General features: G+C 45.3%; 1 protein-coding gene and 1 long non-coding RNA gene across 3 annotated transcripts in view; one reads left to right on the top strand and one right to left on the bottom strand.

Annotated features, from left to right (window-relative positions):
- The window catches only part of LOC130603278 (uncharacterized), a 94020-nt gene extending 84163 nt beyond the window's left edge, over positions 1 to 9857 (bottom strand). The window contains exon 1 of the long non-coding RNA XR_008973114.1: positions 9785 to 9857. This is a non-coding gene — a long non-coding RNA (uncharacterized LOC130603278). The remainder of the gene's footprint in view (positions 1 to 9784) is intronic.
- Positions 9858 to 11561: 1704 nt separating this feature from the next.
- The window catches only part of FAM20C (FAM20C golgi associated secretory pathway kinase), a 59143-nt gene continuing 57298 nt past the window's right edge, over positions 11562 to 13406 (top strand). Inside the window, exon 1 of one of the 2 annotated variants that reach the window (XM_057416804.1) lies at positions 11562 to 13313. In XM_057416804.1, the coding sequence (XP_057272787.1) occupies positions 12790 to 13313 (524 nt within the window). In that variant the 5' untranslated portion in view covers positions 11562 to 12789. The remainder of the gene's footprint in view (positions 13314 to 13406) is intronic. The other variant, XM_057416805.1, reaches the window with a different exon arrangement.

The raw sequence follows: 13406 nt of genomic DNA, 5'->3' as shown, positions 1-13406 counted from the left end.
CAGAGAAAGAACTCAAAATAGACGAGAATCTGCTCTGCATACATCAAGGAGAGTGAAGGAGGATGGAGGAGGTGTCCCCGGTGCTGGAGCAGAGATGCCCCCTCAGCCCGAGGTGCATACGATGCTGTGGCCGGCTGTGCCTCACAGCCAGTGAAGGACCACAGTGGAGCAGATACCTATCTGCAGCCCAGGGAGGACCCCATGCCAGGCCAGGGGGATGCCCAAAGGAAGTGGTGACCCCATGGAAAGCCCATGCTGGAGCAGGCTCCTAGCAGGACCTGGGGCCCCATGGAGAGAGGGGCCCATGCTGGAGAAGGTGTGATGCAGGACTTGAACTACAGCCCATGGGAAGGACTCACATTGGAGAAGTTCATGGAGGACTGCCTCCTGTGGGATGGACCCCATGTTAGAACAGGGAACTGTGTGAGAAGTCCTCCCATGAAGAGGAAGGAGCAGCAGACACAACATTTGATGAACTGACTGCAAACCCCATTCATCATCTCCCATGCCACTGGGAAGGGAGGAGATAGAAAAGAAATGGGAGTGAAGTTGAGCCTGGGAAAAGGAGAGGGGTGGGGGGAAGGTGTTCCTAAGATTTGGGTTTATTTCTCATTATACTAGTCTGATTTGGCGATAGGTTAAACTAATTTTCCCAAGTCAAATCTGTTTTGCCCATGACGGTAACTGGTGAGTCATCTCCGCATCCTTACCTCAACCCATGAGCCTTTTGTTCCATTTTCTCTCCCCTATCCAGCTGAGGAAAGAAGTGATAAAGCAGCTTTGGTGGGCACCCAGCATCCAGCCACAGTCAACTCATCACAGGTTATTCATACTTCTGTGTCTTCCAGCATCCTTACCTCTCCTGACCTGTTTTACAGCAATGCCGATGTCACGCTTCCGAGAATAAACCAAAACACCAAACAAAGTATGGAGGGGGAGGTTCAACTATTTTCTACGCAGTCGTTTACAAGGAAAACAGTTTGGGTCTGGATGGAGTCATGAGATCCATTGGCCATTTCAGTCCCATTTTGCCACAGGTTTATAACACTGAAACAGGTGGAAAATACAGTGATTAAGCTCCGCGGCTTTTGTGCTGCCTCTGTAACAGGTTCACCCTGGAGTGTGCTTGGGCATCTGTTACACACTGTGCATCCACAGCAAGCCTTGTCCTTACGCCAGTGCTGCTGTCACCGTGCTCTCAGCATCAGGGCAGGGGGAGCACATTTGGAGCAGCTGCACAGCAGAACCTTTTGGCCCCAATTTATATGCTGATCTCCATGAGCTTTCAAGTAACAGCTACATGGTAAGAATCTAGGAAATAGCATCTTCCTTAGTGCATAAAGTAGCCCTGTGGACTTTATTGGCAGTGGTACTTCCTATGTTCTTCTGCACCTCTCTGCATCTGGCAGATGGGACAAGTCACACATTGTCAGACCTTCATCAAAGACTTCCTAGGGAAAGCAACCTCCTTCCTATCCCCACACAACCTTCACCCTGCCATTAAGCACGCTCCCAAATCCTGCCCAAACTTAAATACATACTAGTCCTGTGCCCTTTGCCATCTCTAAGCTCCCTGACCACATCTGCCACTATTAGTGGTACAAAGCAAAGCACCCAAACAGCTCTTGACTACTCACAGTGCTATTTGTGTTATCCCTAGGGACTAGAGGTAGAAGTCACAGCTTACCTGTATTTATTAATAGAAGGTACCTATAATTATCTTCTCTGGGTTAAGGAACAATAAGATATATGAAAGCAAAAACAGGAAAAATAAAGCAAGTTTTCACATAGGAATGCAATCACCTACAAATATAGCTCAAACCACCCTCATAACCCAAACTGCCCCCATAGCCCTTGATATTCCCTTGTTTCATTATTCCTCATGTACTTCATTTTCAGTCCTTCTGAACAAGACATTTTGTTCTCTTACTCCATAATTTTGTTCTTTAATTTATTTGTCCCTATTTCCTTTTGTTCTTCTTTTGATGTTTATCCTTTTAATGTTTCTTTCCAAAAGCTGCTTTTTTTTTTCCTCAAACCCTCCCAGTTTCAGTGTGCTGCCTTTGAAGCAATTTTTTTGGATTTGCTGCTACTTTGCTCTTCATGCAATTTTTACTTTTCTTGCTGGCTTATTTGTTATCTGTGGCACAGAAGCAATCAGATACCACGAACCTTACTGCATCACTCCACATCTTAAAGCAAAAGTTAAACTTAGTATTTGCATTTAGTTGTTACCTCTCGCACTTGACTAACCTATCGCATTTCCATTTGTAGACTGGAATTCCAAAGTGGACCTTAGTAATAATAAGCAAAAAATCTGTGGCTTTAAATTCCATGAAGGTCTCCACTATTATGAACGTGCATCTTGCAAAACTTAGTCCAGCAAACTGTTGACCATTTGAGAGTTGACTGGGACCTCTACTCACATCAATGGTGTTACGCAATGAGGTCTCCACCATGAGCTGAGCTGGACCTCTACTCCTGGTGAGTGCATTATGTGCAAAGGCTTCAATAGCCTTTCAACTCAACCTGTTCAGTCATCGAACATCAAACTGCTGAGATGAAGATCCATGATCAGAGCTTCTGTTGACTTCAGTGAGGAAACAAAGAGGCCAGCCAGGTCTTGCTGCCATCTCAAGCTGAGGGAAACCGACTCAACTGCAACAGCCTCTTCCCCGCCGCATCAAGGCAAGGAGCTACAGGGATCCATGGCACTACCCCTTTGGGGACCTCAAGCATAAGTCCTTTTTCAGAGTTTTCTGGCTACAACAGTGCTGAAAGGAGTAACACCTAAGAGGCACAGAGATGCCCTGTTCCTGTGCACTGACTAAGGCATGATCTATATTTGAAGACAGCTGGAGAGGAAAGAGGGAGCTGTATACCTTCACGCAGCAAAATGAGAGCATAGCAGAGCTTTGCATTCACTGTTACTACAAAACCCTTGTGCTCTTGAAACTATTAGCTCCATTAGAAACAGCAGATACACCATTTGAAGGGTTCATATTTCTATGCATCACCATATCAGCATTTGTATGTATGGCAGTCATGTTTAAAGGGTCCCAGCTGAGATCTGGGCCGCATGAGCCCTGCTCTAGTTAGCTTTGAGTCTCTGAAATATTTTGAGACAACAGCTACTATACTGGCTTGTACCTACTCTGCATGTTTTTCCATGAGAAAGGGCAGAAATCAGAGCAGACAGCCATGTACAGAATGCTAATCTAAAAGATAATAGGAAAAGCCTTGCAAGGAGAGAACTCAATTCACTTTATAACAAGAAAATGTTCATTTTCCACAGTGACACCCAGAATGGTCAAAGCTTGATTCCTGCAGGCTCAAGTCTGTATACAAAGGTCATGATATTTTGTCAGCAAAGAAAACAAAGGCGCTGAGGTGGACTAGTCAATAATTGACTGAGCCTTGTTACTCTCTGCAATCTCTATCTTGTCACGATGTTCCTGTCTCAAGGTTTCAGCTACAACTAGTGAATCGCTTCACTGAAAGAGACTTCTTACCTTGAAGAAAAGAAATCACCACCATTGACAACAACAACAAAGACTTCCTATCTGGTTTTGTCAAAGGTCACTCAGCAGTTAGGTCTATTTACACTGTGACTTCTATCAGATGTGAAGAACACAGAACAAAGCACCCACTAATATTCACTCCTTTGGCTTCAAAAATTTCCATGGAAACCTTCTTTTTAAGTTACCTCCATCTTCAAAGAGCCAGAGAAGGAAAAAGGCTGCACTCAAAACCACTTCCACTTTGCAGGTCTGACATTCCTGTTTGCAGCCCACCTGAGAGGTATAACCTTGACATATTTCTTGGCAACTGCCCAAAGTTTTATCTTCCAGCAGAGAAGGTAAGTGAGCAACTGCTTTCACTACTGGATTACAGGCATATTATCCCCATCCTTCTTCTAACCTGTATTCCACCTGAGGACACTGCTCTCCTCCTGTAGGCACTGTATAAACAGAAAAAAAGGATGGGCCCCATCTCAAAGCATTTCCATTCTGAAGAAATAGAGCAGATAAATCAAGTCTTATTACTCCAGCCTATATATGGAACACTGTTGGTGTCACCCAACTAAATGACAACCCTAAAGGCAATTAGGTCTGACTTACAAGGGAGTATGTAGCAATCATGCTTCTAGCTCAGGCACCTGAGCTGTCTCAAGTATTTGAACACATCCCTTGGAGAAGCCCAAGACCTGACAGAAAGTAAGAGAGCCAGAAAACAAACCTGCTCCTAGCACCCTGACACATTCCCATACTCGTAGATCATCCCTCTCTCGTAACAGCACAGCTGTTTTACCATGAGGTCTACACACATCCTCCCACCTTCAACAGCAAATGCAAAATAACCATATTTCATGACTAGAGTTTACTATTGCAGCATATCAATAGGACAAGGCAAGGAAGTGAGACAGCATGAAAAAGCCCTTAGGGAAGCAGACAAACTTAGGACTCAAGAAGTGCAAATCACTGACAACAAAATTCTTCCAGGAAACCCCATCCTGCTGATGGAAGGTGAGGGAGAGAAACACCAGAGATGCTCATCACCTCCCTTGGCAAGCCAACAGCAGACTCCCCACTTCATTAAGGGAACAGAAAGCCAGCTCTGGCCCACCTAACTCAGGCTAGAGCAGTTTAATTCAGATCAAGGGTGTATAGCAGGAATTGTCACCATTAGAATTGCTGCCTTGGCAGGGTAGCAGCAGCATCAGGATGCCCCGGCAGAATTGGGGAATTGAACAAGGAGAAGCCTGAGACACAGGGTAAGGGGCAATTCATTAGAAAGGAATATAGCACCTAGCTAATAAATTAAGAAAAAATTATTAGGGACTAGGAATACAGAAAGTAGATTTTTTTTAATATTTACAAAACTATGCTTCCACTACAAAACCTACTAAGTAACAATTCATAAGGTGGGAAAGAAAAAGGGCTGCTGTAAACTCAAGTACCCCTTGCAAGCACCTGCCTTTTGCATGTGTTTCTCTAACCTTACAGCGGATTGTGTAGCAAGGTTTGATCAGACAAATATCATCAACTGGTGGGAAAAGAGGAACCATTCCTTAATTTTTTAATTTTTAACTATTACACAGGAATCTTCCATGGTCAAAGTTTTCAGTGTCTTTAATATAAAAATCACCAAAAGCAGATTTGTGATTGTGTTTGAACAGTGCTCAGGAAAACACTGTAAGGACAGGATGCAAACAAAACATGAGGTAGCAGAAAACCAGAAGGGACTGGGGGAAAGAGGAGGTGCAAGGGGGCTCTCATGAGGCCCTGTATCACTGGAGAGACTCGCTGTGCTCTGCACTTCCAGTCATGTCACACTGTTCTTCAGGATACATGATTGGTTATATATACATAAGGTCACTACTAAGTTTAAGGGGTTTCATGACTCAAGGACTCACCAGAAGTCCCAGTGTTTCAGGCCTTCCTATGTAGAATATTCTTAAGAGTTTCAGTTCCTTCTGGGTTAAAGTCAGGAGTATGAATCATTTTCCAAATAAGTGAGACTTCAAATATCATCATTTTCTCTCTTATAGTGGCTTTTATTAATAGATCTCAAAATGCTCCATGGTATCCTTCCTATCACATGAGGAAACAGAACTGAAGCATCTTTTCAGCATCACATATAGCCAAGGAGCATCCAAGCTAGATAACAGTCCTGGTGTCTCCTGGGGGCAGAGGAATTCACAGCCTGTTAGGTTACACTGCCTAGTTGTAAGACTCTCCCATGAGGGTATTTTATTAGTATTTTAATTTCTATTTCAGGCTGTGGCATGCTTAAAATTTTTTTGTGGTTTGCTCTCTTACTTCAAGTTTTAAAGATATCTGGTTGAAAATTTATCCAACAAAGAGGGGGGAAAAAAAGCTCAATTTAAGAAGTCAAAACATCCATACAAATAAAAATTAGACAGCAACAAAAAAAATGAATCCCCAGAACAGCTTCCTAAATATACTATTAAACTGTTCATGTGTGCATGCATTTATATATTCACATGCACTCAAATGGGGCTGTGTGTGACTGCACACTGCAGCATGCAGAAGCTCCCTCTGTTCATGTGCAACTACATCTTGTTTTACCATCAGGACACATTTTCTCCGGGCATAAATCATGCAGCTCCATCAATTTCTATGAATTTGCAAAATAATTGTGTAATTTAGCAAGCCATGTTTTATACACTTTGAGAAGATTCATCCACTATTACTTGAACTCAGAAAGTCCACAAGGAATACAGTTATTGAAAACAGCAAACAGTTGTTATAGAAAGATGAAGTTATGGTAACTCAAGTAGAGCATGCTCTTATGTCATGCACATCAAGATAATTTGTTTTGACTTAATTTAAATAGTAATGTAGATAAGAACACAACAGCTGATTTTCTTTACAACATCTTAGCACTTCAGAATGAGATTTATCAGCCCCTCCATAATGTAGCTATATGCTAGCTTACTACTCCACTTAATGACTAGAGCAAATGTGATCCCTCCAAAGGCCAATCACATTGCTTTAGCAACAACAATAACAGGTTTTGTTCTTGCATTGCCAGGCAGCTTTTTGTTCCAGCCAATAGAATAATTAAGCATTGTGGACCAGATCCTCAGCTGATATAATTAGATGGCATTTCATTGAAATCAAGGCCAGCTGACACCAGCTGAGGAGCTAACCCTTGATCTACAGCAGCAACAGCTGAGGCCTTGCAAAACAGGCAGGGGAAAGCCTTCTGTTTCACTGCCTTAATGTAATAATGAGTCCTCTGCTTTCAACAGATTTATCAAGCAACCAGTGGGGTTTTGGATCATTTAGAATACCGGATCCCAAATTAAAGAACTGGAACACTCAAAGCAAAAGGTTGAATCTGGAAGCTTTGGCTTTCTGAAATCAGTTGGGAGTGGTGATGCATTTCCAGGATGAGCTACCCAGCTCTGATGATCTGACAGCACCAGCCAGCTCTGCTGGCAACATGGGAAGCCAATCACATGTCCCTCCTTTCATCACTATTTAGCTCAAGCCTGCAGCTTAATGCCCCTCCAGTCAACCTTAGCAAACCATTGCAGGAAGGAATGCTGGCCATACCACCTGGTTGATCTGGGGGAAGTGATTTGGTCAAGACTTATTAAAAAACATCATATAGCTAACAAAATCCTGGTGCTGGAAGGCAACCAAGGCAACATTAGTTTGACTTCTTTTTTTTTTCCCCTCCTCATAATACATTAACACACCACTTCAAAGAGGTCTCACTGATCCTTCATGCACCAACAAGAAGTTTACTATGAAATAATCAAGCTTATGGAATTTCCTTCTGTTCAGTACCAAGCATATTCCTTAGCAATAAAGGTGATTTCACAGTGTGGGAGCTTAATATGCAGTACCCACTAGATTGCCAGAGTGATTTGTGTTTACAAGGCAAAGCACCAATAAATTGGATCAGCACATGAATCTTCAGAGGGAGGAAAGAGAGTGAGAGCAGGAAGAGCACCCTAGGCAGCATCACCACAGGGGCCAAGAAAAGCACATGATGCCCTTGGGACTTCCAGAATCATGGATAGATGTTTTCAGAAAGGAAAATCCATTTTTCCATTAGGACTAACAATAGAAATATTACCTTGATTGAAAATGTGCAATCAGGCCTGACTTACAGTTAGCCCTGCTGCATTCAGGCTTTACATCAGAAGGCTGTAAACCATTGTAACAGAAAATAGCTGGTATGTTTACTCACCCAAAACCATGCTTCATTTATTTACCTGTGTACATTATCACATACACTCACCATTGTTGCTGCTCAGCGAGGCAAGCAGACAAAAATGGGGAAAATAAACATCTACACAGATTTCATCAGCAGATAAGCTATTAATTCTTGCACAAAAACAATGAAGAAATGGCAGGATATACTACAGTAACCACTCCTGAATTCTTGATTAAATAAAAGCAATGGTACAACATGCAAAAAAAAAGCGCTTAGTGTTAATTTGTAATATCAAATTAAAAAGTGTGTTGAGATCCAAAGCAATCTTGGCTTGTGATTGTAGTAATGCAGTGTGAAATTTCCACTAACATTCAAATACTTCCAAGAAAATAGAGGAAAGACATTTTAATTCAATGGCCAAAACAAGAAAATGAGGAGTTGATGTAAAGGACTTGATTTCATTGAAGCTATTGAGATGTATGTAATAACTTATTAATGTCAAAATATTCCATTAAGAACTTATTATGTCCTTGTTTACATCATGCTAGCAATTAAAGGGGTAATGTTGGTCCAACACACAGCACAGCAGAAATGAAAAGCTGTTTGCCATGTACTGGAATTCAATATGAAAGCACAGTTTAGATAAGGAGAAATATTTACATTTTTCTTACTGAGCCCAAGACCTCAGAAAGTAAAATAATAAACAACTAACTTCTGAAACTACCCAAATCAGGCTTTATTACATAGACCCCATGGCTCTACATACACAAGCTCTGTGGTTAAAAGCTTGTTTGAAGAAAAGGCTGAACAACAGTCAGCAGTTACCAAGAATTTTTGTTTTCCCATCAACTCCAAGTCTTGAAGGCAAATGTCTGAAGCAGGAGGAGGTAACCTGCCTGTGAACACTGCACTTGCACTGAAAGGGGATGGGCCAGAGCATCAAGGTACATAAGCAGTGAGGTAGAGCTGAAATTCAACCAGCTGGACACAAATCCCCATTTCTTCCCTTGCAGCGGAAAAATGGCACCATTCTTTATTAGGAGCAGCTCACACATAACCCAGACAACAGCAAAGCACAAAAGCTCTCCTGCACCAAACTCACATAAGCCCACAGTCGGCAATAAGGTTGTCCTGGGAAGGACAGCCTTGGTAGCCCTTGGACTTGGTCCCTGAGCCTTCCTGCCCTGCCTGCTCCTTATCTTGTACCTGCTGCCCAATTTCCAGGCTATCCTGACCTTCAACCCAGCTCCTGACTTGTCTCAGTAGCTTCCTGACCACAAGTCATCTCAGCCCTCCCAACCCAGTAGATATTCAGGTTCTCATCTCCAGCCTGACCCTAACATCAGGCTCCCTGACAGCCCCATGGAGCTACCAACAGGAACGCAAACACGAGATTGTCACTTACTCTGTGTACCCAGACAGATTATTAGAGAGGCAGGGGGATCCCCTTTACTTACACGGCTCCAAATCAAGATCAGGATTGCATTCTTGAACTTCTTAATGGGAAAGAACAACGGGAAAGTATGGAGGCTGGTATCCTCCTCATGTTAAGATGTGCTGGAGATGTTTTCCCCATTCCAGTATGCGCTGCTAGGTATCTCTTGGCTTCACGCCCTTGCTTTACCAATCAGCAGATCTTAGAGGTACAGTGGGCTATAATACACTAGTGGTGCTGATCATTAGCAGACTGACTCCAGAATGGAGGAAGAAAGGCTTGGGACTCACATGTTGCCCCACAGTCCCAAGCAAAGCCACAAACTTGCTCTCTGATAGTGTTGGTCAACTAGCCAGTACCTCTCATTTAGCAGATGACCACATCAGTGGATAAAGGCATTAAGAAGCAAAGAATTACCTGGTGTTATTTTACTTTAAAGCTTGCTTTATTGCACTAAATGAAGAGAAAAAAAGAAAGAAAAATCTGATTAAGGTAACAGCACCTGCTAATGCCAGCTGGGAAAGACTGAAGCCTGAAAGATAGCAGGCAATTTAAGGAAAAATATGCCTGCAGACCATCAACAGGAACACAAAGCTTCACACTGACGGCAGCCTCAGTTAGCCACTTTGTGAGATAATTCCCAAGACCACTCACCCATCCTGAAGCACTGGCTTTAACTGCTCCCTCCATCACTCCACTCACCAAGGCACAGACACTTGCTTCCACCTGCCTCCTTTTGTCTCCTTGGGCTTGATTGGTAATCCAGCTCAGCTGAGTTCCCTAAAAGACAGCACCAGAAGCTCAGCAGGAGATAGGCTGCAGCCGCAGGCAGGCAAAAAGAAAACAAACAACAAAACAAAACACAAAACCAGATGTTTTTCTACATGCTATTCATGCTGGGCCCTCATCAGATATCATATCCCCTTCCAGCAGCGGTGCGCTCCCCAGTTGAACCAAAGCTGACAGACTCTGCCTGATGCACCTAAAATGTCAATTTGCTAAACTAGATTAAAATAAGCTGAACTTTAGCATACTACATAGAGAGGTAGTTAGCTTATGAACAGACCTTGATTTCCCAGGAAGAACCATACAGACTTGCTTTTGAGCAGTGGTGGGAGGCAATGACGCACAAGGAACCAGTGTTACTGTCCTCTTGGTCAATTGATCAGATGCCCTTTGACTGAACTGATCTTGGTGGAAAAGCTGATGAAAGATGGGAAGCCTTGCCTTTGGCTTCATAGCAGAATGGTTTGCTATGATTAATATACCAGTTCTTGAAGGATCCAGGGTGAAAGAATGGCTTCTAAGAGAATCAAAGTGCTGTACCTACACTGAGCTGTACCTCTGAACTAAAGTATTACGAGGTCCCCGTAGGAGAGCAAATCTTGTCCCTCCATAAAGGTACAGCGCAGTCCATGGGACCATGGCCCTGTCAGCTCTTTTTGTTCATAAATTTTCTTTTTCTGTGGGAAAAGCATTACTTCCATTGTGCAAAACATGATGACACTGTAACAGTGCATGGATGTGCTTCAGGGGAGTGCATAGCACAAGGCTCTACATAAGCACCCAGTGCAGGAACAGTGCTTGATGGAGTCTGGCAGGGGAGGGATACTTTTTTGGGGGAAAGAAATACTTTAATATTGTTTAATCCAGGGAAAAATGGGCCAGCATGATCAGTGTTGAGACGACTCTGTGGATAGGTGGTGGTGGGTATGCAGAAGCGCTTTGCCACTCTCATTCCTACTGAAGCCATTCTGTTTGAGCCCTGCTAAGGACCATAAAATCCGGGGGACCCCCTGCCCAAAGTCAGAATCAGCAGCACAGAGCATCCCTGCCTCATCACCTGAAGACCATTGGAGTGGCTTGTCCCTTCCTCCAGATTTAGACAACCACCAAGAGCACCCCTTGGGGTCCAGAGGCTGCCCTGGTCCCAGGACCACCAGCTCTACTAGCCATTAGGCCACCCAGCCACAGAGCCAACTGCACAGCTAACAGCAGCAGGAAAGAGGGCAGATTACCCTGCAGTGTGCTCACGGATTATGACAGCCCACAGGATCTCAGATTAAAACTAAGGGCTGCTCCTCCAGAGGAAGCAAAGCACACGGCTTTCCTTGATGACCTTGCTCCGGCGAGGGGCTGGGAGGGAGGGGGAGCTGGACAATGACAGAGCAGAATCGCAGCTCCCAGCCTGGGCACAGACCACGCTGACACTTTGCAATGCCATCCGTGCAGATTCCTCTCTCTGCTACCACTTTTTTCCCTTCCTTTTTTATTTTTTTGCAAACCTTTGTGGAACAGACGCCCTCTCCTTGCCCCAGTTGGAGCTGCAGTAGAATGAAAAGGGGGGTGGGAAGGAGGGAGGAGAGAAAAAAAAACGCTTTTGGTTGAGGTTTTCCTGTTACTATCACTGTAGCGTTTATTTAGCCAATCTCCTAACTATGACGTGAGGAAGGCAGGAATCATGGCTCGCTCATAATATTTAACACACCCACTGAAAGCTGGAGCTGCAGAGCTACTAGTCCAACCAGTCTCCAGAATTCAGTGTAGCTGAAAGAGGTTTTCACTCTGCACCTGCCAAAGATCTCTCCCCCCTCTTCCCTTCTCTCTCCCCCTTCTCTCTTCCTTTCTCTCTCTCTCTCTAAAAGGCAGATCTGTAAGACCCAGCAGAGATCAAAGACGGGAACTCTTTGCTTAAAAGAACCTCTACTGATTTATATTAGTTTCTTTCCTCTAGTCCTTCCTCTCTCCCCCCCCCCTTTTTTTTTCTGTGCCATATTTAACCTTTATGTTGCTGTTGTGCCACCAGACAGTTTTGCTGCCAAAAAAACCCAACCCAAGCCAAAGCAAAAGCCCAGCTTGGATACAGCAGCCACCCAGACTTGATCTCAGTTGAACATACTAATCTCTCCCAAGCACTGGACGCGATGGATGAAGAAACTGGAACCGCTCAAAGAAAATGATTTTCCAGCCAATGTTCTTAAACAGTCTCAGAGAAGAGAGGGAGCGAGCGGGAGAGCGCTTCTGCTGCATCACTGGGCACATTCAAAGGAAGGGAGTCAGCGTTTCCAGCACAGCCAAATATTATGGATGATTTTTTATCTTCTGTCGCCTTTCCGTACAGGTTTTCTTAATATTATTCTCCTCCCCTCCTCCACCCCGTCTTTTTTTTTCTTTTTCTCCTTAGTTTTTTACATTTTATTTAATTAGAGCTAGTGTCTGATGCCGGTTTCTCTTCAAGAATCAGTTTTCCCTATTTGTTGTGATCCCTGTAATAAAAAGAGAGAGAAATCGTGAGCAGATGGCTTTATACATTGCAATGCCGCTGGCATTGTTTTCCTCTTCATTTTAAAAGCCCGGTCCGGTGCTCCTTTATTTTTTATTTTTCCTTTTATTTTTTTTTTTTTCTTTCTTCCCCCTCCTAAGTTCTTGATGATACTGAGACATGAGGACCTATTGTTTTTAGCCTGTTTATTTCTCGGCGCCTATGGAGGTAACTTTATTGACTTGATCGCTCGCTTCCCGATCCGAAGGGAGACAGCCAAAGTCCCGGGGGGGGAGCTGGAAGACCCACTCCTGCCCGGGCTTTCTCCGCCAAAGCGCTCCCGACCGACCCGGCCGCCTCCCCTCCCTTCCCCGGTAATTTATTAGCCGCCCCGGCCATGAAAATGCTCCTGGTCCGCAAGTTCCGGGTGCTGATCCTCATGGTGTTCCTCGTTGCCTGCACCATGCACATCATGATCGACCTGCTGCCGCGGCTGGAGCGGCGGGGGACCGAGGGCCGCCCCGGCTGCTCCTGCCCGCCGCCCGCCGCCGCGCCGCCCCGCGCCGCCCCGCGCTGGCCCAGCAAGCACACGCTGCGGATCCTGCAGGACTTCAGCGCCGAGCCGGGCTCCAACCTCTCCTCGCAGTCGCGGGAAGCGGCAGAGCGGGCAGCGGGCGGCGGCGGCGGTGGCGGCGCGGGAGGCGGGGGGGGCACGGCGGCGGCGCGGACACGGAGACTGATCGGCCCCGGGGCGCCGCGCCCGCCGCCCCCCGCCGCCGCCGCCGCCGCCGCCCCGCTGGCCGCCCTCTTCCAGCACCCGCTGTACCGCGCCGCCCTGCCCCCGCTCGCCGACGGCGACCTCCTCTTCAATGTCAACAGCGACATCAGGTTCAACCCGCGGGCGGCCGAGCACACCGAGTGGTGAGTACGGCGGGGCACGGGGCTCAGGGACCGGTTTGCCGGGGTAGGGGTATCCCCCGGGTTTGGGGTGGGGGGGTGAAGTGAAGAGGAAGG

This window comes from Pezoporus wallicus, unplaced genomic scaffold (genome assembly GCF_028554395.1).
Source record: "Pezoporus wallicus isolate ANWC-B61680 ecotype Strahan unplaced genomic scaffold, APGP_CSIRO_Pwel_v1 scaffold_7392, whole genome shotgun sequence".
Taxonomy (NCBI): Eukaryota; Metazoa; Chordata; class Aves; order Psittaciformes; family Psittacidae; genus Pezoporus; species Pezoporus wallicus.
Note: the sequence above shows the minus strand (reverse complement) of the source record. Positions and strands in the feature narration are given on the sequence as shown.